Genomic DNA, 19,172 nt, shown 5'->3' with positions numbered 1-19,172 from the left:
ATCGGGTACAATGTACAGTGTACATGTACATATCTCAATCCCCTGATATTGATCTTTAGCATGTCATAATACAGACTTGTGTCTGTGCAAGTGTTCAGTGATTGCGCACGCAGCTGTGATTATTGCACAAGTTTCAACTCTTGCCTGCTGCATTCCAACACCTTGCCAGCTATTATGAATATTTATGAGCCAGCACCGTTGAGCTTCAAGTAAAACCATGTTGGTGTTATGGTACAGGTACACCTGTACATATGCACATTACATGTACGTTGTACATAATGATTTAGGAACAGTACAATGCATGTACATGTACATGTATGTATAAACTCATCAGTGCCTGCTCCTTTGCCATAAACTCCGCCACATGAATTTCCCTGCCGAGACGCTGTGAGAGCACATGCAAGCACATGTACACTGTACATGTACATGTATGTGACCCGCTCTGCAAAAAAGGGTAATAAGTCGCGCAGTTCCAAAATATGTTATGGCCTCTTCTATTTGGAGAGGGCAAAATGTCTTCAAAACTGTGATTTTGTGTTTTTTCCTCTATTAGCTTGTATAACATTTATGTTTTCAGAATTTGTGACTACAAACATGGATACTGATGAATAAAGATGAAAAATGGATCATTCAGTAGGAAATCCTACATAGCATTGTGTTTCCAAGTGCTACACTTTTTGAACTTTTTCCTGAAAAAAGCTTTTATTGAATCAGAAAATGTGGATATATACAAATGTCTAAATATCTCTGGAACGCAGCGCACTACAAGGGTCATTCATAAATCAAATTGTAGTTTTTGATGTACTCAGTCCAGCCATATAAAAAACTGACAACCTGAATCTGGTGACTTATTACCCATTTTTCTAGAGCCGGTCACATAAACGCATGTACACGCACATGCGTTTGGTGCCACTGAGTTACGTTTTGTTAGTGTACATGTACATGAGTAAGCACAAAGGCATTAGAGAGATGCTTGGAGTTCAAAACTTGAACATTTCCTTACCTGTTACGCATCATTGACTAAAGCCGTGAAAGCGTGATTAGAAAAGTCATCAGTTTACATCTAATGCTTTTAGAAATGATTTTTCAGTTCAAAAGAAATGAATTCTTTCCACAGTTGCACTCTCCAAAAAGCATGCTGGTTTATTAAAGTCGTTCCAATTTAGTACATGTGCTCTCTCCGATTTTTTTCCCCTTTCTTCATTCTGTTTTTTCATGCAAACACCAACGCCAGTAGACGATGCACATTACAGTAATGAGATGCACACGTGCCTAAGGCCATCAATCATCTACAATGTACTCAGGCAGTCAGTCCCCAGACACATTACCAGAGGAAGGAGAAAAGAATCTAGCAATCCCCGCCACAACTGTGTAACAGAAGAGAAATTCTAGTTGGTGTACATGTGTGCACTTGTATTGCATTGGATGTCATGTGTACATGTGCATGAGTCCTGGACAGTGTTCTGTGATGTGCATGTGCATGCGTAGTAAGCACATGGCCTACTGTATGTGTTTGGTTTTTTTTACCATAAGGGGTAAGATGTAGATGTTTGTACCCAGAAGGCTCACTGGTACTTGTGCCAGTACACATGTAGCTGGCTTTTAATCAATCGTGCAAATTCTGATCAAGTTCCTTATGTCTTTCAGAGAAACTACACATGTACTGGTAATACATGTACATGTACATGTGGGTTTCTTTCCCTGGCCCTAAACTTGTGACATGTACAATGTACACATATGTACACGTACATACATGTACATGTACATGTACATGTACATATACACTGTACAGTGTGCACACTTTGGAAACTGAAGAGTGCCTTCTTAGTAGTAGAGGGGAAAAAAATGTATACATTAACATAAAAAAGGGCCTGGAGGGTATTGTAGATGTCCTGATATGTGTTTGTGTGTAGTCCATGAGTAATCCAAGAAGTGCATTGCACTGTAATTGGAAGCAAGCCGGAAAGGTCATTGTGAAATCTTCAAATTGAGAGCAGAGATTTAGATGTACATTTGTACATGTACGTACCCCCCCCCCGGTACGATGTACATGTATGTACAACATTCTTCCTTCACTTTACACGTTATACAAACACGTGCCGGTACGTGTAACGTTATGTTGTGCAAGTTACAATTGCTTGTGCATGTTCAAGTTAACCGTACCATAATTTAGAGATATAGTAAGGCTTTATGTAGGATAAATTTAGGGTTTCCCATCCGGCATGTCTGGGAAATACACGTATTACAAATATTCGTGCACATTCAGATTCATGTTTTGACACATGTACACGCATGTATGTACATGGTACATGTATATTAGTTTTGGTTTGTGTAGCGTGTACATGTAGGTTGCATTATGTTCAGATATTGCACACGTGCACATTATTAACATTATGCTGTCTTTTACACTGTACGTACATGTACACGGTTGGAAAAATACCGCCACATGTACGGCGGTATGCTACTGGGCTGTTCTTTACCTCTGTGTGGAACAGAACATGTTTTACTTCATGTATACATTTATGTTCAGTGCAGTGGTACACTTACAATGTAGGCACGTGTATCATAGACTTCAGCTGTGCAACTTACATGTGCAATGTAGGTAGATACTTCACAACATTGGATGATTTGTTTGTTTTCACACCATCACCAAATGTGTAATCTAATCACAGCTGGTAAACCAACCAGATAAAAATTTCTCTGACATAAGATGCACAATACATGTACATATAGCATAAACAGTGTAGTCTAATGTAAGGGTTACATTCTTGTGATATGGACTTGCCTGTAGTTGGTACATGTAGCGTCAGCTAAACAGAAGAAAAGAAAATCAGTGATGGTCGACTGCTTAACCTAGAAAATACATGTACATAGGAAGTCTATTGGCAATCCAATTTGTTTAAGAATGTGAAGACACATTCCATCCATCCTCGCTCAGAGGGCCTGATCCTCACAGTATAAACCCATGCACAGTTCAGCTGCTCATGCTTCACAGAAGGAGTCCAAACACTCTGATGTTATTTTGCTCGTGTCCTACAGCTCGGTATCCCGCGAGAGCCGGTGCCCTAATTACAGCCAGTGCGGTAATCGTGTGGGCGTGGACGGAGGTTTCTTAGACGGTGTAATTTGTGCGGTTGCCAAATTACCGCGCGGACGTTCTCCACACGAAGGGATTATCTACCAGAATCCCGGGCGCCCGTAGCCAAATCGTGTGTGTGATTAAATATCGAGGGGCAAGCATTAGTTGTGTTGACGGAGTCTCAGAGACCATTATGTAATTCTTGCCAGTGAATAAACCTCAATGGTTTCACTCAGGCGACAAATTTTAAAGCTTGATTCATCCTTGTCAGCCAACAGCATTCATCACAGCTCATCAAAGAGTGTGTGTGCCTTGCACATTCATGCTCCCATCAGCACTAATCAATTAGGTTGTGAATGTGACTGTCTGTATTCTGTGAGGTGATTAATTCAAATTAATTACATTTATAGTATTCTAGGGATTTGTTTGTATAGCATTCAACTTGCATTTGAAGTTTTGTCCCTTGTTAAACCATTCACTACAGTATTTCTTTTGAGTTCAAATTATAAATGACTACATATACAGGATTCAAATCCTTAACTGTTTTCTCATCAGGACCCATGAAACTACATGTAAACCTAATCAACAGAGCTTGTGTCAAACATTAAAGCATCACTTGTTCCGTGACTGATCTCAGCCGGTGTCAAGGATGGCATTAAATCACACTGCAGTGCTTTCATTCTCTTGATGTGTGAAATTATTGAAACGAACTGTGGGTGGTATTGACTGACGTTCGGCATTAATGTGGCGAAAAAACAAGCTGCAGGGATGTGAACTGTATGAAGAGTACAGTGCCTACACCGTACACATGTGTAAATTTATGCTCTTGACAGGAAAAACCCTCAGAGTACTGGTTTGTTCCCCGGTTGTGTTTAATTATTAAATATTAAGACGAATCGTTAGTCATGCATTCATCACTCAGTACGAAGTTTATTCTTTGGTCTAATGCACAAAACAAGGCTTGTGGGTTAATGCAGCATGCATCGTCCACTCTAGGGGCACATGCATGAATTATAAATTAAAAAATAATTGTATATATATATTTACGGTGAGAGGACATGTGTGTACTCTGTTGTGAAAGAACATGCACTGTACACCGTGCTAATTTGCATGTTCCATGCCTGTAGTTTTAATGGCACCCGTTTGTATTTTTAAACTCGACGCTTAAATTTAAGATGGTGTACCAGATTAAATCTCGCAAAATTTGATTCTCAAACTTACCTCTACAGTTAAGTACAAAAGCACCTGTACTTGGTGTCAGGTTCATGGGTCCAGTGTTGTACATGTAGCTCATATATGATACCCATGCCGGTACATGTACAGTGTACCTGTAGTTGAACTTAAAACATCTGTAACATCTTCATATCCTGTAAAATTAAAAGCAAAGATTCACGAGAAACTCCTGCTTACAGTTTGTATTAGCTGTAAAACTTTCTGCCACTGTCCTGCAGGTGCATTGTACATTTACCGGTACCATGTTTACATGTACAGTTGAAATGTGAAAATAAATTGAAAACCTCCAGGTTTAAAGGTAGGTTCCCCCCCCCATGGTTCATTGTACCACCTGACTCGTAAGGTGCTTCTTGGATGGCCCTCTTCAGCTTTGCCTGACGTACTCAGAAACACCCAACACCCTTGGCCCCCTGAGACTTGCCCCTCGGCCATGCACGCGGCCCCCCGCATCCTGGTGTTGTGAAGAGGGAGACGAGGAGGTGATGAGTGCGATGAGGTCACAAGATGATCTCGCCAACACCTCTGGCCAGCATGTTGGCAGAGGAAGGCTGGATGAAGACTTGCATCGGGGTGTGTTGTCAGTGTGCTGGAGATGCATGCGTTGGGCAGGTTTTGGTGCTGTGACTTGAGAAAGGAAGGGCCATCTTATAAGATGCCTACATGTAATGTACGTGTATCTTTCACGTATGCAATGTACATGTTTGTACACACTATGGACATGAAAAAACTCATTTTCTTTTGCACTGCAAACACTTTTTCAAGCTGGATTTGTGTCAGTGGTTCCAGTCCCTTGACTGCTTTTCATCAATCCTTTGCTATGGATTTAACCCTCACACCCAAATGCCTCTGAATCTGTTGTCCAGAAAGAGGGTATTTTTCATGTTGTTGTGTTGACCGGCTCATTGGTTTATCCACCTGTACATATACCGTTAGCTCATTGGTTTATCCACCTGTACATATACCGTTAGCTCATTGGTTTATCCACCTGTACATATACCGTTAGCTCATTGGTTTATCCACCTGTACATATACCATTAGCTCATTGGTTTATCTACAGTGTGTACATGTACCTGTACATGTACTGTACATGTGCATGTAAGTCCACAAACGACAATGTGTGGATGGCTTTTGCTCACAGTTCACATTCCATTGTACCGTACCTGCCCTGGACATACATGTACCGGTACACTGTTTGTGGAAATATACCACGTGTACTTGTAGGTCTTTGCACAGGGGAGGCTGCTTGAATGGTGGCCGTAATTGTGGGGATAAATTCATTCCTGAGCAGAGACTACCATCGACACAACTTGGTCCTGAAATTCCTCACAACAGAGAATGTCCCCTCAAGTTCATGCAGGGCCCAGCCAGGAGATGACCAGGCTGTTGCAAGTGATGTGGATACTGTTTTGTTCCCAGTACTTAAATGTACATGTACATGTATGTACGTGTACTGCGTTTACAACGTACATGTACTGTACATGTACAGATGTTTTTACTTGTACACTGTACATGTACATGTAGGTGTTTATGTAGCCACTCATGTAAAGCCTGGTTTCCATATCGACGTAAGAAATGCAGAGAGCAACGCAATCATGACGCAAACTGCAGCGGAGACATACATGTAGGGAAACATGTCAAACGGAAGTGTCGCCAGTAACCCAGACATACACAAACCAGCAAGAGATGAATCGGTGAAGTTGAGTCAGTTCAACTTTGCTGACTGTCTGCGTTGAGTCATTGAGTAGGCCTGTACAAACATGCACACCGGCATGACGGGCATACAACGATGTCCCTAGAGCTCGCTTAGTACCACTTGTTTTGTCCATTTTCTCCTTATATTGCTAGCATATGCAGCCCCAGTTGTCAACAAAATGGATGACCATTAACAAATTACTTCAAACAAGAGTATCAGTTTGGCTTCAAGCGTATTGCCACCTACATTCCTGTACATACATGTCCATGTTTAAAAAGGATTGTATGCAAACATTTCCCGAGTTTTTGACGCCATTTTGTTTAATTTTTTTGGGTGTAATGACGCCGTGCGGCGTCTCTTCCACAACTGTCTGTGTCTTGACGTCTTGTGTGCCGTCGGTGTTCGTTACGATCATATGGAAACCAGGCTTAAATATTCAGACATGTACAATGCACAGGTGCATGTACATGTACATAAACCTGTGTTTGTACCAATACATGTACATGTTGACAATAACGAGTTAATTACAAGTACATGTACTACTGTGCATACATGTACATGTACACACTGTACCAGCACATGTACATGTACATGTGTGATCACACCTGAGCATTTGGCTCTTCTCATAGTTATGCGTGTATGCATTCAGAAAAAATTCTCCGGAGTCCAGATTTCAGTCGTAATCAATTCTGGCTCATGTGTGGTACATTTAGTATGCAAAGTGTAGAAGTCTTTGCAAATTCACAAAGGGAACGCAGTCATGCAAGCATTAAAAAGGCGGATTGTGTTTCTCCCCTCTGAAGCATCCTTGGGCATATTTTATGGACCCAGTGAAGTGATCGGAATGTGAGGTATAGTTGGCAACCCAATCCTTGATTTATGGTACACGCACTTCCAGGTGACTTGATCAGGGGGTATTACAGTGTGTTAACCCAAGGCAAATAAACAAAACACCCCCTTCCTACATGTACTTGTACATCATTCAGAGCTGAATGTACTAGTGTATGGTACCCCAAAAAATGTGTTATAAAGTATTTATTGCTTAAATCAAGAACTGGTAAGACAGTAAATATACAAAATTTGCATAAACTTCTGTAACATTATAGGCCTACAATACATGTATCCTGAAATGTACTACAGTGCAGTTAAATTAAATATACATGTACATGTTCATGTACCGGTACAGTACAGTGTGCATGAATGTTGCAAGTTACAGTCATTGTGAATTCATAGGAAAGAAGTGCTGAGTGTTTGGCTGGGTCTGGGCATCCACATGGAAGTGAGCCCTCTTCTGTTCAACTTGACAGCTACTAATACGTGGATCGATGTTGTTTACATCAGTACTGCATAATGTACATGTACATGTATGTGGTGTGGTGTGGTTGAATAGCAGTGTGGCTGATGAGGGTCCAGGGTTCAGCTCTCCGATGATTTTCATGACAGATGAAGAGTTTTTCACTTTTTTTGTTCTCATTTGTGTAAAAAACTATAACTACTCGTACATTCATAATTAATCCATAAAGCTGAGTTGAATTTGTTGTTATGAGGGATGGGTACCAAGTTCCCTGGTTCCTGCATGTACATGTATCTTTCCCACAAATGACTTATTTTTTGCCACAGAATGACCTCATGCACAGCACATTTACACGTACATGTACATGTATGTGTGCACATGTTTGTAATTCAGTGGCCATCCTAATTTACCCAAGTGACTGGTTTGTGAACGTACATGTACAGACTTCCTATTATAATGAAAAAGTCAACAATTAAAAAAAAATCTGCTTTGACATTTTCTGGCTATTTTATCTTGAATAAGGTTTTGGGTAAATAAAATTTACAAAAGGAAATGAATGCAGCTCGATTTTTTTTTGGGGGGGGCACTGGTGATGAGAAACCAAGAATTATTTTTTGCTGGCCTTGTTGATGGAACATTGAACTACCTTCCAAAATATATACACCTTCTAATTGATACATGTACATGCACTTATCCTTTCTTTAGGCATCATTCTTGTATCAAAATTTATAATTTGAAAATTAAATGGAACCCACGGGTAAATTTCATGTCAGTTAAAGGCATGATAAGGCACACAACTTGCATACATGTATACATCTACATGTACTGGTGCATGTATGGTACACATCCATGTTGATTTATTTACAAACAAACCTTTTATTCTACCTGTCAAGATGCATGCTGTACACTTACATTAACCCTAACACTCCTCAGTCCTCCAACAGGTGAAGGATTGAGGAGGGTTAGGGTTAATTAACAATTACATTAACAACATTGTTTGCAATTATTTAAGTCCACCCACACACATGTACCCTAATTACATACATGTACAATCCCACCTCCAGGATCTGTGAGTCTTCCCCTTAATTAATTGACCTTTCTCTTGCAGTTACATGTATCTCCCATTAGTTTTCTGCCATGGATGCTTTCCCACGGAGTACTCTCCTGCATTTAAAGAGTACATGTACATGTCGTACACTTGTGAGGATTCGTGTTATTTGCCATCGGAATTAACGTGCTGAAATCAAGATTAACCCCAACAATCCAAAATATACTGATTTCAGTATAATCTGACATACACGCTAGGGGATAATGAATTATATGGAACTGTACTGGTCAGTGTGAGCGTGCATTGTATCACAGACCCTACGCAGCAGGCCTCAATGTACATGTACATTACGGCACAAGTACAATGATCGGATCGTCTTGTCTAATTTTTATTCAGAGCAAAACACCCTCCGTAGTCTGCCAAGGACACGGCCCATCAGTAATCGAACTGTTTTTCTTGCCATGACCTGCAGTGAAGGTACGTTACATGTACATGCACCTGTACCTTACGCTCACTGTACCTACATGTATACCACACTGTAGGGACGTGCTGACGGCTTTGTGCGTGGGACAGTATTATTAATTAGCACATCCTTGTGCAGTATTCATGGGCGCTGGATCAATCTCGTAATCACTTGCGCCGTGGGGATGACCTCTGACCGTTACCAAGGATGGCATCAATGGTTGCATCCTGAATTTCACATCTTCAATAATTGCTACATTCACATGTGCCGGCACGGTGCGCACACAGGATTTTCTGAGCTGGGACACGGCACATAATTTTATTATAAACCTGCATTGTGGCATTTGAGACAATCTGAACCCTTGTCTGCAAGAACTCTACTCCTTTGTATGGTGCATGGACATACAATTGTGTACATGTACATTGACTGTATACATATACATGTATGTACTTGTACAAATCTACTGCAGCTAGGAATTCATGTGTGTCGGAGTACCAGCTGGCCACTCCAATTAAAGAGGATGTCCCAATCACGGAGAGGTAAACTGGCCAGGACGCTGGCTATTATAAAGCGGAGCAGCGGCTGACAATTACCAACCCGAGACCATTGTGTGTTACTCTCATGTATGTATAAGCGGGCGGACGTGGTCCAAGTGAATGAAACAATTGTGTGCGACGGCGTTGAGATCACCTTCCAGATTTCGCTTTCGAGTCCGGCACGTCCACGTGAGCGTACCGCTGCTGCCACGACCTGCACAAGGTGTACGTGTGCGAGCACTCACAGTACGTCGGTGTTTACTACAACCACCACAGGTGAGGAGCATGCATACAAGGCCTAATAATGTATGCCGACCGTACAGTGCAGAGGCGGTGTACAGTACACAACCATCCATGCATTGAGAAGTATAGAAAAAACGCATGACTTACTGTACAGTGTGGAAACACTGTGAGAAGTCTTAGATAAAATCTCTAATGGGGGGATTCTTCTCCTACCGTAGATAATTTGTAATCATGTGTAATGGATACTTGTAATTTGTAAAATAAATTAACCGGGTACTATGGCCATGTGTAATGGATACTTGTAATTTGTAAAATAAATTAACCGGGTACCATGGCCATGTTTATGTGGGTACTGTATTTTTAAAAATTACATGTACATGTACCGGTGCATTCAATGTTTTGCTTACCCGTGTTTGCCTGTGGAAATGTTTACAGTGTTGTAGGATATGTGTGTACGTGTGCAATGTGCTGTATCAGATGTGTACATGTGCATTGTACAATGTACATGTAGGCAGTACCAAATTTAATCAAAACCACATCAAGGAACCCCAAAGATGAGGTACTGTACATTGTACACTGTAGGGTAGTACTGTACATGTATATCTGTCCAAGGTCGGTAATCAGTAGCAGCCTGTTACTCACATGATGCAATGTTTTTGCTCATGAATGGTGCACTTGTTTTTCCCTCTCTCCCGGGAATAAAATGTGAACCATAAAACAAGCCCCCCCCAAAACAAATTCAAGACAAAAGGGGAGGTACATGTACAAGACCAAACCCTTCCAAATGGACCTCCTGCCACCATGGCCACTGTATCAATTTGCCCCCTGGAAATTCTCCTTAGAACCCTCCCCTCCCTAAAAAAATACCCAGTTGCCACCCATTTTATGGTACCGATACTTTATTTACGTAAGTTGTAATCTAAAATGCTCACAGAATGTGACTGTTGGCAAAGATTTCATTTGATTTGTGTTGCTGGTCGCACTAGATACAGCACTAATGCACCTTGTTTAATGTTGTGGTTTGTACCCGGTACACGTGTCATCGCGCGCATTCATTTACACTCTATTTTGAGATTAGCCTATTTAAAAACAGAAAGCAATTTTACAACATGAACAATGTACATGTACATTGTATGCATGCATGTTCCCTGTACCATTTTCAGTGCAGGCTAGTGCCGATGTATGCACATTGTAAATTCCTAATGGACCGTGATAATTAAATTTTACATTATACAACTGAAGACTGCTCCTGGTTCAATTGTGGATTTTTATACAAACTTGTACATGTACAAACATGGATAAATATGTGCAGGTGGTATGCAAAACACCTGTAAGGTACTGGTGCATGCATGCACAATTTGCAAAATTTGATGGCATGGACATCAATGCAGGTACATGTAGATGACCACCTGCCATCTAATGACATGGAGCAGGTACCATACATGTACATGTAGTTGCAATTGATGTTTACATGTACATGTATATGAGCCAGGGTTTCCCTTGGGGCACTGATATGTGCGAGGTCATTCTAACACTTTTGCCAAAATTCTAGTGCCTAAAACAAAAGCAAGTGCTTTTTAAAAAGCGTAAAATAATACAGTACATTTTAAACTCCCAATTTCTCGTCTGAACTAAATCAATCTTATATTCTGTGTCCTTCCTTATCATTCTGAATGATTTAAAACTGATTTATTTCAAAATATCTAACGTATGGTGTATTTTGCATTTTCCTCGCATCTTTGTCTAATCAAGTGTGAGGTTCTGTGACAGAAAAGCCTGAGGTGGTCACTAGAATCAGTGAGGTGGGCCGCCTCACACTTACAAGTAAATAGGCAGGGAAACACTATAACACAACCCAGTGATATATTCATGAAATCATTATGCTAAATAGTTTGAACTCTATTAATTTTCTAACTCCTCGGTTCTGAGCTACTGTACATGACAGACTTAAGGAATGACAAACCCGCCACCTGACCACAGGGTTTGTCATGGAGTGAGTTTGTCTCTAGCCTGAGTAATACTTTACTGTATTTATATAAATTAGGCCTGAGCACTAATGGAAGAGGGATTTTTAAAATTAGAGTTTGAAAAAGAACTGGATAAATTACATTGGTACAGGTGGTTTATTGGAGGTGCTCGGCGAAATACATTTCTGACTTTGAATTACATGTAGTCACAAGACATTGAGTAAAACTGACCATTTAACCCGGCACATGTACATGTATCTCAAATAACTGCATGGGTGTACATGTACGCGTACATGTACCTTGTACAGTGTACATGATACTTGTACATGCCTGTAGCCATCTACACATGTACGCATACATGTACATTTCGTCGTGTGCCTGGCAAAAGCAGGAAGCATGATCACACTCACAGTAGAAAAGATATTCCCGGTAAAAGGGCGTAAGAAACACACTCTCTTTATTTAGTACAAACGGATAAAATTTACTACAAAATCAACACAGGCTGTGCAAAAAGCAACCTCTGATGAACAATTTATCAAACAACTTCGGAAATTATTTTGGAATATTTGCAAAGAAATCTTTATATTTCATTAAAATAAAACAGTTACATGTACATACATACGTCTTTTTGCCAGGGAAAAAAAAATTTAGCAGTGATTATGCTTCCTGGCAAAAGGTCGTAAGCGCTTACGACCTTCCGGGCACACAATGATTTGTGTACGTATCTAAACTGGAACGACCACGCATTGCACATTGTACTAATGTGCAAACTTGTGAAAATTATCCTTACAATGTTTGCATTGAGGTCTTGTTTGTACAACGTTTTTAACTGGTCAAACATACATGTACATGTATGTGTGTATCTTTCATGACACATAAACGTGATCTGTGATTTTACATGACTGTTTTTCCATGTAATCCAGGGCCGCAGGGACATATCAAATTGTGGTGCTTATCAATATAGTGCCAGGAGCGTGTACCTTGTACGCGTATCAACTTCTGTATGAATGTCTTGTGTTTGGAAATCATCAATGCCAAGTACCGTACTCTCACTCCGGGTTGACTTTGACTGGCCAGAATGGAGTGCCTGGGAACACTGCTTAACGAGCTGTCTGAAACTCAATATTACGCTCATAATCAGTCACTAAATCATTGGTGCAATGTTCTTTTTGCTTCATTTCATCGCTTGCAGTGAACCGGAATTTACCGATGAGTCTCATGTATATGTACCGTACATTGTGCATGTACTTTGTACATGTACATGTATGTACATGTATGCATGCACCCACAGACTGTTCAGCACGTATACATGTACACATTTATGAAGGTCTTCTTTTTTTCTTCAAAAAAAGGTCGTAACTGCCCAATTCTCATTGGTAAATTCACCCCATAATGTTCCTGTATGCTTACCCTCTTAAAAACTTATTAGAATTCATTTAAAACAGCTTTAAATGTCAGTTTAAATGTTCATGTAACCATGGTAACAGAGAACAACTGAGTACAGTGTACATGTACATACCGGTATCCGGTATACACATGTACATGTGCTATAGTTGCTTGTTTATTTGCTTTGAGTCACAGCATTTTCCGGGATCTCTGCGTTAGAGAACACAGGGTTCTTGCGGCCTGGAAAAGTCATGGAAATTTTTTTGTTTGTTTTCCAGGCCTGGGAAAGTCATGGAATGTGGTAAAAATTACTAGAGTCATGGAAAAGTCATGGAATTTTGTATAATTTCTGTTATCAGGAATAAGTTCAAAAATGTGTGATTTTATTTGCAACTTTAAAAGTCTGAAGAGTCCAAGAAAGTTTAGTATTTGGTCATCATGGTCATGGGTTTTCTTAATTCGGTCGGGGAAAAGTCATGGAATTTCATTGTTCCCAGGAACCCTGAGAACAGTTTACTGTGAAATTGACAGGTTTGTACAGAACATGTACAGGTTTGAAAGCACGCATCTCCACGAGCAGCTCCTTGTCGCCTGTAATCTCTCACCAGCCCCGGAAATCTCCCCCACAAGAACCCAGGCCATGCCACAATTTCTTTATTTATACATTTTTATGAAAACATTAACTGTTATTCCGTGTTATCGCTGGAGTCATTTCAGCGCAGTTTCGGCCCCGTGAAAATGAAGTGCCAATTTGCCCCCGAGATATTTGTGAGGACTGATGGAGAAGACAAGGGGGAAAAAAAAAGCGGACTCCATCCGTTGTCTGACGGAGGAGAGGTCTAAATGCGTTGATCCCATGCCAGCAGGCATGACGAGAACAGCCAACTGCTGTTTCAAGTCTTGTTTCTTCACAGCACTGGAGCCTGCACATTAATTTGTTTTTGGCACAGTTGAAATTAGCCAGTTTGGTACCGGTATTTCACGAAGACAAGACCATTTGAGGGCAAAGAACCGGTTATAGTCAGCCACGTTGATTTGGCAGACCTCACACATGCTTTAATGAGAGGCTTTAATGTGTGGTGGCCATCTTGCAGGGGACGTCCTTTGTGCCTACATGTACCGATAAATGTACTTGTACTCAATGGAACAAAAGCACAGACCTGCAACATGGCAGCCATGCAAACCCTCTATTGCTGTTTCTGAATGACCTGGACTATGCTTCATTTTGGGCTTGCACTTTCAATACACATAATGTGCTCTTACATGTAACCCCCTACCAATACCAGCCCTACAAAGGGTCCTTTGTTCATGTCCCTGTCACGTCTGACATACACATGTATGATTTTTTAAGTTTAGAATACATTTTCTAAATTTCATGAGCGATGAATTAATGCAAATTACCTACCAAATAAATCTGCCGGAAGGACATGTAATAGTTTGAAATCAATTCTGCTGATATTTCCATGTTTTACATGTTTTATACCAAAGGTCAGATGCAATGTTAGGGACACGAAAATGTCACACTTTTGGACCGCAAATTTCTGGAATTACCCATAGATATGTAAAAACCCTGGCCAGTATCACGCACCGGTAATACGAAGAAAGTTCCTCAGTGACTCTTACAAAACCAGTTCTTGGCCACTTGTGCATGTACATGTAAACATGGCAGGTACATGTACCTTTACATGTACATGTACCGGTACCGAGCAGTTTTTGTATTTTGTCTTGTTTTGAATTGAAAAATAAAATATTGTCCGAGGTTGAAGTTCATGTACATGTACATATATGGGAATTTTGCCGTTTATCCAGTCATCTTAGTCAGTGGCGCCAGAAGTTCCTTCGGTTCAGTTGTTCAGGCCTTCTCTTTCCTTAATCTTTTTTTGTCCCCTGCCGGGCCTGTGCCAACCGTAAAGGAAATCATTAAATACCTGAGAATGCAATACACCCGTGAGCAAGTCTAGTTACAGCGGCCCTCGACTCTCTTTCCCCCTTGGCTTGAGTGAGGAGGACGAGGATGAATGAGACGAGACAGCTTAGCGACGGGATGCGATCCCTGCCTCTTGCAGGTCATTGCTCAGAGCAGACAGAGAGGCACTGGAGAAAACGGGGCTTCACTCTCAATTTCAGTGTCTTGGAAACAGCCTTTAGATTCAGTCTTTCAGGAAGTTAATGTACTGGCAGTTACACATGTTAAAGTAAAGATACTAATATAAAGATGCAGTTGCTAACGTTTCCCTTTTAGCAGGTTTAGAGTACAGATGAATCCGTAATGTGAACATGTAGGCGGATCATATTAAGGTGCATGTGTGTTCTACAAATTTTGTGTTTGTTCATATATTTCAGTGTCAATATCGGTACATGAATCAATATCAGGAGTGTAGAGTTAGTGTAAAGTGCACCTCCACATACATGTACATGCACCGTACATACAGGGGTACAAGTACGTTCACGTACATGACATGTACTGTACATACACATATCGGTACATTATACATGTTTTCTGGTTACGTGTACATGTCTGCATTATGCTCGCCGTTAACTTTATAGGTTCCAACAGCATGGACCATCAGATGAACCAGTTTTTGGTCGTACATGTACAGTGTACACGTGTCTATTTGTACATGTACCTTTTTTATTTGGCTGTCAAAACCTCTTTTTATTATTTCATGGATTTTTTCTTTATTCCTCCAATTTCACCCTGATGTACATGTGTGCATTGTGCATGGTCATGTGTGCTGTACACCGGTGTACAGAACACCGGTGACACGTGCTGTGGCATTCACCCATTTTATTGACTTTCTGGTTCCCATTATAATTGATGAGCTAATCAAAACCCACTTTAGTACCACATGTAATCGCACTCACTAAACGTCAAGGATTCACCACTCGCCAGTCCAATTTACTCGTATGCAGTGTCTTCTGCCGTGATGCTTGTATTCCGTCCCGCTTCCTTTTGCCTTTGTTTTTAATCGTTTCTAGCTTGCAGCACTTGATAAATGACCCCCCTACTGGGAACAAAACAGTGCATGTCATTAATACTTGATTAGCAAGTCACTTTGAGTGTACCAGTACGCTGTTTACCAGGGCCTCGGACTGTAGACCTGCTACAAGGCGTCTTTCTGGTAGACTTACAACCCCCTGTGGGGACATTTAGGGTCGAGTTTGAGGGGAGCGTCCGGCCCCTGACATGGCTTTTTTCGTGGTTATGCGATGCACAGGCCTGACTTCACTTGTCTGTCTGATTTTCATCCGAAGCGTGTAACGATTAGTCGAGAGAGGCCATTTGGAAATTTACAGTAATCTGTCTGGCTTTGTGTTTTTAATCTGCTTCGCTCCTCTGGAGTCACCATGGGGAAACCACTGTCTGTAGCAGCAAGTCCCGGTATGCTGGAAGTTTTTTTTTTTAGTTTTCTTTTGATAATGATTGTACACATGCGTGTACAGTGTACCTGGGTACATCGGTGCTCGTACCTGCCATCTTACACCTCAATTTGGTGGCGATACCAGACGAAGACTCTGCTGGCCATCGCTGCAGGTCCTAGGAAGGTTTTTCAGTGTTTCCGGTACAGTTTGAAATGTCTGGAGTAGAGTTACGGGAAGAGTCTTGATGTACATGTATTAGTACAGTGTTTGTTTCAGTAGCTGTGACAGCATTGAAGTCAGGGTTAACCTGCATGTACATGTACAGTACATGTAGGCATTGGCACTGTCTCTTGTTGTTGAGCTGAGGGGCACTCACCCTCGTATCGTGGGTTGCTGATGACACTAGAAGACGTGGGAAATCAGCCCCACCGTTAGTGTGTGGCACGCTGCTTAGATGCTTCCAAGTCTGTACTTTATATGAACATGTATGTCCTCAGTAAACTCTCCTAGAGTCCCAGATTTGAATGGAGAGGAGTCGATTGACGAACTTTGATTTTCAGAAAATTCACCTGAGTATCCATGTATATTGCACCAGGAGGAGGCTATTTCGGTACGTTTACATGTAACTTACCCACTGCCCAGAGTTATACTGTACCGTGAAGTGAGCGGGAAAGGAATTGACATCTCCAAGTTTGGAAGTTGAGGAATGAACCACTGAAATCAACCTGATTCCCCCACCCTTAAGAAGAGGTGCTAGTTCACAACATGTACATTGTATTAATATTTAAACCTGATGTGGACACAATGTACTTGTATTTGAGGATTGTTTTTGAGCATTGGGACTCGAAGCGATTACTGTGGTGACACAATGCCTAGTGGACTAGTAGGGTGCTATGACTTGCCAAATGTACATGTACATGTATGCGTGTGTCAAGCTTACATGTACCTGAGAAAATGGACAGGTAAAGGCAGTGTCACTGCAGTTATGATGTCTCCCTGGGTTAGTCGTGGAGGAAGGAATTCCTCCATCCGGTTAGCCTGTAGCCCGCATACCGTACTCTTGTACATGTACATGGACTTCTGTACACCTGTACATGTACTGATATCAGTCAAAGAGGCACATGTAATGAATGTACATTTATGTACATGTATGCAAGTGTGTTACCACTGCAGTGATGGTATCCGAATTTTGGACACCAGTTTTGTCAGCTGAGACAGGGGAGGGACCGAATTCGAACCTGAAGCAACAAAGGTGATAGGTGAGTTTGGTGAGAAAGGAGTACGGTGGCCAACCTCACTCAAGGATCAACATGTCTGTTATTCGTGTTGCAGGGGCTCCACCTGCCTTGGACGAGAGCGCATCACTACAGGCATTGGACGAGGCGACAGCACAACACAAGGCCATGGCGGACAGGAGACAACTCATCACGGAAATGAGTAAGCTCGCATTCATTATTTATCAGTTTGTAGTTACGTCTGTAAATTTAAGCACATTCTTACCGGTATTTGTTGGCATGTATGGATAAAATCTCTAAGGTGTGATGTACATGTACGTGTGTAGATGACCACGGACGATATTGGTTTCAGTCCATGGGTGAAAATGTGAAGCACGTCTGCTGAATTCCTTTTGAAAAATTGTTTTTCCCAAGGTTTCCAAAATGCAGGTCTTGCATCTCTCTACTCACTGTGACAGGTTCAGAGTTTTGCTCTGGCAACAGTTTTGTTCTAGGGCGATTGAGCTGTGTTACTTATGAGAATTCCATTTTTGGCTTTCCCAGGGAGTCAGAACTTTGATGTGATCCGTTTTGCCACCTACAGGGCCAGCTGTAAGCTGCGTTTCATTCAGCGAAGATGCAATCGTAAGTGTCACCAGCCATTCCGTCAACCCGTACACGCACGTGTGTGCTTGTTTCACATACATGTATAATACATGTACATGTACCGGTATGGTGTGCCGTTATTCCTTTGTTCTCCAGTGGCTAAGAAAACTTGGGAGAAAGTGCTCCTTTCTTTCCCACTAGGATAACTCCTTTGAGCTGGATGTTTGAGGAGGGTTTCCTGGGCTGTCCTTCTTCATTTTGTCACAAATAACCCTGACCCCAAATTCCTTCTGAAGCCATTTTCAGAGAGGGCAAAACACTGTGTGGACGCATGAGGCAACATGTCTTCTAACCCTACATTCTGTGGACTTCTTTTTGCTTGGAGGTCCGCACTGTACATGCTGTACACCGTACATGTCTGTCACCCTTGTGAAGTGCCCCTGGATTGGGTTTATCTTTCGGCACCCTACCAGATACTATGTCCCCTGATAGCCAAGACTTGTTCAGGGAAGTGTGTAGCCTGCTTAATCACAATAAACAGCGCAGTTGCTTCTGAAATCAGAAAAGTTTTCCCAAATCACCAATTCTGTTGCTCATGCAATGTAGTTCTCCCGAGTTAATTCGCACATTACATAATTGAATTTTACATCTTTGATCTGTACAACCCAGCTTTTATTTTTCCAGCTCTGAATCCGAGAAAGGATCCTCTCTGAACTGCTTTTGAAATTTAATAGCTTTGCCCTTTATTTCCAAATGATCAATAACATACGGAACCAATACAGAACAAAACATTCAACTCTTGACACTTGAAAACATTTCAGTCCAAATTTAACTCAAAATCATATTATGTGGAATCAAAGCAAATATCCTTTTTTTAAAAAATCTTCAACAAATGGAACAAAGTGGGGCATGTTCCGAATTCCAAATGACATTTGAAATTGATTCCCCTTGAGAAGTTCCCCCTCCCCCGTGAGTGCTCGACTTTTTGTCTCATTCCTGTTTTTTTTAGCCCCGGTGTTTATGGAGTCGTCTTTGTATCGCCCATGA

At 41.3% G+C, this 19,172-nt stretch overlaps 1 protein-coding gene across 6 annotated transcripts in view; it reads left to right on the top strand.

The window, feature by feature from the left end:
* The window catches only part of LOC110978741 (dystrobrevin beta-like), a 46,909-nt gene that overhangs the window by 2,558 nt on the left and 25,179 nt on the right, over window positions 1-19,172 (top strand). For 2 of the 6 annotated variants that reach the window (XM_022233981.2, XM_087148386.1), the window contains exons 2-3: window positions 17,638-17,742; window positions 18,084-18,164. In XM_022233981.2, coding sequence (XP_022089673.2) covers window positions 17,638-17,742; window positions 18,084-18,164 — 186 coding nt within the window. Of the gene's footprint in view, window positions 1-8,947; window positions 9,623-16,153; window positions 16,325-17,637; window positions 17,743-18,083; window positions 18,165-19,172 lie in introns of those variants that run through there. The other 4 variants (XM_087148383.1, XM_087148384.1, XM_087148382.1 and 1 more) reach the window with 4 other exon arrangements.

Source organism: Acanthaster planci, linkage group LG18 (assembly GCF_054643075.1).
Source record: "Acanthaster planci isolate LZ-2023a linkage group LG18, COTS_SCS, whole genome shotgun sequence".
Classification (NCBI taxonomy): Eukaryota; Metazoa; Echinodermata; class Asteroidea; order Valvatida; family Acanthasteridae; genus Acanthaster; species Acanthaster planci.
This window is presented reverse-complemented; position numbering and strand designations above follow the sequence as displayed.